General features: G+C 35.4%; 1 protein-coding gene across 1 annotated transcript; it reads right to left on the bottom strand.

Moving 5' to 3' along the window:
* Window positions 1–1,454: 1,454 nt before the first annotated feature.
* On the bottom strand, window positions 1,455–2,325 carry LOC122663905 (VQ motif-containing protein 20). Its single transcript, XM_043859570.1, has one exon. It carries the CDS (start codon window positions 2,317–2,319, stop codon window positions 1,567–1,569), a length of 753 nt encoding a protein of 250 aa, XP_043715505.1. The 5' UTR covers window positions 2,320–2,325; the 3' UTR covers window positions 1,455–1,566.
* Window positions 2,326–4,569: the final 2,244 nt, after the last annotated feature.

Here is a 4,569-nt window from a genome sequence, read left to right as displayed (position 1 = left end):
AATTAGTGCTTAAGATTTCCACAATATACTGTGAGAAAATTGCATTGCTTGGGTTGTTGTTGAATTATATTCAGGTTAAGGTAGGAAAAAAAAAAAAAAAAAAAACAGAACAAAAAAATGTAGGATAGTTTCAATATTGGACAATCTAAAAGCCTGCTTATTATAATTCCATATTTTAATCTTAATAATTGGATCTGAGATAAATCCAAAAAACACAAAAAAGGAGTAAGGAAAAGAAAATGAATTCTTGGCAAGCCCATAGGACTCTATTTTACCAATTTTGGGTTTGTTTCTTTAGATTTGCTCACTCTCATGAGTCATTTGGACTGTTTTTCTCAATAAACAAGTAATATATAGACTTCAACTTAATTAAATGCTCAATTGTTTTAAAACCTCACAGGATCCCAGCAGAAAGTTCCTTTAACAGGAACTTGAAATCCAACATGTAATATGCAAAGGAAAATTTCATAAAGTGGCTTAATAAATCAAGGCTAACATAATATAGTTATTGCCATTGATTGGTAGTTTCTCTTTCAAACTAGCAGGTGGTTGGTTCCCTAATGTTGTTACCACATTGCATCTTAGTACCTTTCTCATACCCTGTAGTTGATTTTTTTTTGAAGTTTTTTTTCTTTTGGTAAAAAACTAATCTATTCAAAAGAGCGAGATACACTCCCGTCAACAAGACAAGGATTTTTCTTCAAGTTAGTGCTTAAGTTTCAATGGTTCTTATTTCAAATTTCATTAGATCTATTTTCAAAATGGTTGACAAATCCCAAGCTTGCTTATTATAATAACTATTTTCAATCTTGATAGTCAATCCAACTAGGAAGAAAAAAAGGACTATGAAATGTTATCAATTTTCATGAGATCTATTTTCCAAATGATTGACAAATCTACAACTTGCTTATTATAATCCCTATTTTCAATCTTGATAGGCAATCCAACTAAGAAGAAAAAAAATTAAGGACAAGGAAATTGTTGTTAGGCAAGTTGATGCAAATTCTACTCAACCTATTAATATAATCTCTCTCTCTCTCTCTCTCACACACACACACATTTTTACGAGTATATATTTAATGAGTTCAAACATTTATGCAGTGTTTGGTATGCATTCTAGTAATGCATTTTAATTTTGTATTCTCGAATGATAAAACTAATAGTATTTATCAGAATGCGAAATCGACAACACAGTCTTAGTTTCCCATGCATATTGCTTGATCCTCCAAAAAAGGTCCCAAGAACACATAAATGACATAATAATAAATGATTTACACCATGTAAAGATAAACAAAATGTATATAATTCCAACCTTAAAGAGGAAATAAAATGAATTAAATTGATCAAGTAAAAATTCGCATTTGATGCCTTTTTTTTATTTTTATTATCTGAGCTGATCCATCTCCAAAAATTGAAGGGGTTAAATAAAATAAAAAAAAAAACTGACAATAATTAGAAAATTAAAAAAAAAAAGTTTGATCCATTTATGAACAACAAGTGTGAAAATTATCCATGTATTCGGAAACTCTGATCACTAGCTAGAATAAAATCTTCTGATGAACCTGATTAATATCCTGGGAATCCTTTCATAACTTCGAGGAATGATGGTGAAATCGAACTCCCCATGTTGGAAGGCGTGAATACTGAATCAGGATATCTATAAAATCGCCGCGGCGAGCAAAAGAAATCTGCCGAATTCGGTGTAAATAGTGGTATATCCGAGAAGAAAGGATTCGGCGGTGGCTCGAAAACCAATGGTGAAACGGAAGATGAGGTCACCTGAATTTCTCCTCCTCCACCTCCTCCTCCATAATTCTCATCTGTCACAACTGAAGATGATTCATTGTCTTCGTGAACAACAGCAGTAGCAACAGAAGGCTTCTTCTTGTTATTGTTATTATTATTATAACCAACTTCTGATGAAGAAGATTCTCCATTCTCTTCTTGTGATTGAGGTTGTACCGCGGCGGCGGCGCGGTCATCGTCAGAGCGAGAAAGACCGGTGAGTTTCTGAACCAAAGCCATGAAATCACGAGCATGTGTATGGATGATTTTGGGAGAATGGGTGTAGATGATAACTGGATGATGGCGTTGTTGTTGTTGTTGTTGTTGTTGTTGATTGGGTTGTTGATGCTGTTGCTGCTTCATGGTTGCGGTGGCGATACCATTGAAGGAAGGAGGAGGAGCTGAAGACATTGATGAAGAAGATGATTTGTGAATTGGATGAGAATCTTTGTTGATCTTGAGAGGAGATGGGCGTGGACCTGTGATTTCTTTCCTTGATTGTTGATGATCATCACGGAATGGTCCTGGGCTCATTGTATTGAAAGGGTTGATTGAAGAAGATGAAATTACTTGATGGAGAAGAAGAAGAAGAAGAAGAAGAAGAAAGGGATAGAAGATGAAAAGAAGAGGGGGTGTGTGGGTTGGTGAAGGTAAGGGGATCGAGAGAGATTAAAAGTACATAAATAGAAAAAAGAGAGATGAGTTTGCAAATCAAGTGGTCACAAATGGTGGGAATCAAGGAAGGAGAGAAGGGTTTGTTATAGTTTTGGGCTAATTTGATGAGAGAGAGAGATAGGAGTTATGAAAGGGATTTTATTAAATGAAGGAATTATAGAGAGGAAGAGGAGAGAGAGGAGAGAGGCGAAAGGGAAGATGAGAGAGTTGAGAGAGAGAGTTTTGGGATGCACTTTTATAGGAAAGAGCCAGCGATTCTGACCATTGACAAATGGTGGAGTGGAGGCTGCGGTGTTGAAATTTTAGGGTTTAGCGGAAAAGCTGTTGAGAGACGGTACCCTCCTCATCCCATCTGGTTTATTAGGCGCATTTCTCGGTTGGACATCGACGGCGCGGTTGGCGGGAGATTAAAACTCTTTTAACTAATATAGTTTTGGGCTGCCTTTTACAGTTTTACCTCTCTCTCTCTCTCTTTCTCTCCTCATGGCTCGTGGCTCATGCCTCTCATGGGGAGCTTGCAGTCTTTTTTGTTTGTGTACTTCTTTTAATATTCCTGGCCAGTAGCATTCCCACGTGTTCACACTATCACATACTTTGGGGGGCGGGGATACCTTTTGGGGGGGGGGTGGGGGACCTCTCACGCGACCATTTAACCTTTTATTCTTAGTAACCGATCTCACGGTTTGAGGTACTGGTATCGTATTGTTCATATTAGATGATACCTATCGATTTTGAAAAAAGATAGATCCTGATATTGTATCAGTACTGTATCCATGACATAATACGGGTAAGGGGTAAAATGATCAAAAAATTCATTTTTAAAGAGATTTAAAGATAAGTAAAAAGTCTGTCTGATATGGCCAAGTTGTTTCGATACTGCATCAATTTTACTGGTGACCGATACCCAATCTGAAACCATTCACGAAAACATTATCCACCTAGGTTCACATGACAAGTGGAATAGGCTGAAATTTTATATAGGTAAATCCCAATGATCTGTTTATTCACATGCATATAAAGTTTTAGCAAAGAGGCAAAAATATGTGAATGTGCAACTATGTTTTGTGGTTAATTTCTCACTGAAATTAGTTACTGTTTAGGTGTAGCCGAATCCATTTAAGTGGATTTTGGTTAATTTGTTGATGAAGTGTGTGTTTTTCTTTTTATGTGGTTCATCTTTGCTATGATTTATGTTGTCGAACTTATTTAGTTGAGACAAGGCTGAGTTTGTTGTTGTTGTTGTTGTTGTTGTTGTTGTTGTCGTACTTAAATTAGTTACTCTTCTCTCCTTTTATAATAATGATAAGGGTAAGAGATAGCAATTATCTGTTCACCTGACCCTGCACCAGTGCGATGGCTAATGAGAGCACATGTAGGGGCATCAACATGGATGAGATTTATGACAGGGGATTGGGCGGTAATTTCATAAACTGATTTAAGATAAATTGACATATGTCCTTAAGTAAGTGATAATGCATTTAAATATAATTCAACCAAAAAAATAATAATTTAATCACATTAAAATACATAAGGAAAGAACTACTTCGTTAGTGGGAAAAGTGTTGAAAAGCCAACACTTTTCTTTCTTGGTTCGATAAATGCAAACTTAATTACTACCTTGTGGTAATTCAGCAGGAACCTAAATTTGGTAAATATGTTATTCAAATTATAATTTAACTATGATGAAAGTTCGGATTAATTTGACATCTCCACATGTTATTGTAGATGTAAAAAATAAGTTTGAGAAGTTCATAAAGTGTAAGGGTGTTAATCAGTTTGCTTTAAGATACAACATGCGGAAATCAAAACCGAATAATACCTTGTTTTTCAAAACAAGATCAAACCGGCCCTATTAGATTTTGGTTTGGTTCTATATTCCATTTGGGCCCTAATTTAGGCATTTGGGCCAACTTTTTACATATTTTTCAACAAAGAAGGTAATAGAATTGTTCGGTTCCTTATTCGTTTTGAACCGACGATTTTAACATTGAAATCGAATTGAACCGAGAAAAGATTTAGATTTTGGAACCAAAATCGAACAAATTTGGTTCGTTTCAGTTTAATTTGGTTTAGACGGTTGATTTTGATTCTAACTTGAGACTCTTAGTG

This window comes from Telopea speciosissima, chromosome 6 (assembly GCF_018873765.1).
Source record: "Telopea speciosissima isolate NSW1024214 ecotype Mountain lineage chromosome 6, Tspe_v1, whole genome shotgun sequence".
NCBI classification, from domain to species: domain Eukaryota; kingdom Viridiplantae; phylum Streptophyta; class Magnoliopsida; order Proteales; family Proteaceae; genus Telopea; species Telopea speciosissima.
The sequence above is the reverse complement of the archived record's forward strand: the minus strand, read 5'-3'. Positions and strand labels throughout refer to the sequence as shown.

What these genes read in the sequence shown, in the direction of transcription:
- LOC122663905 (XM_043859570.1), bottom strand. Translation starts at nt 2,319, where the DNA reads ATGAGCCCAGGACCATTCCGTGATGATCATCAACAATCAAGGAAAGAA.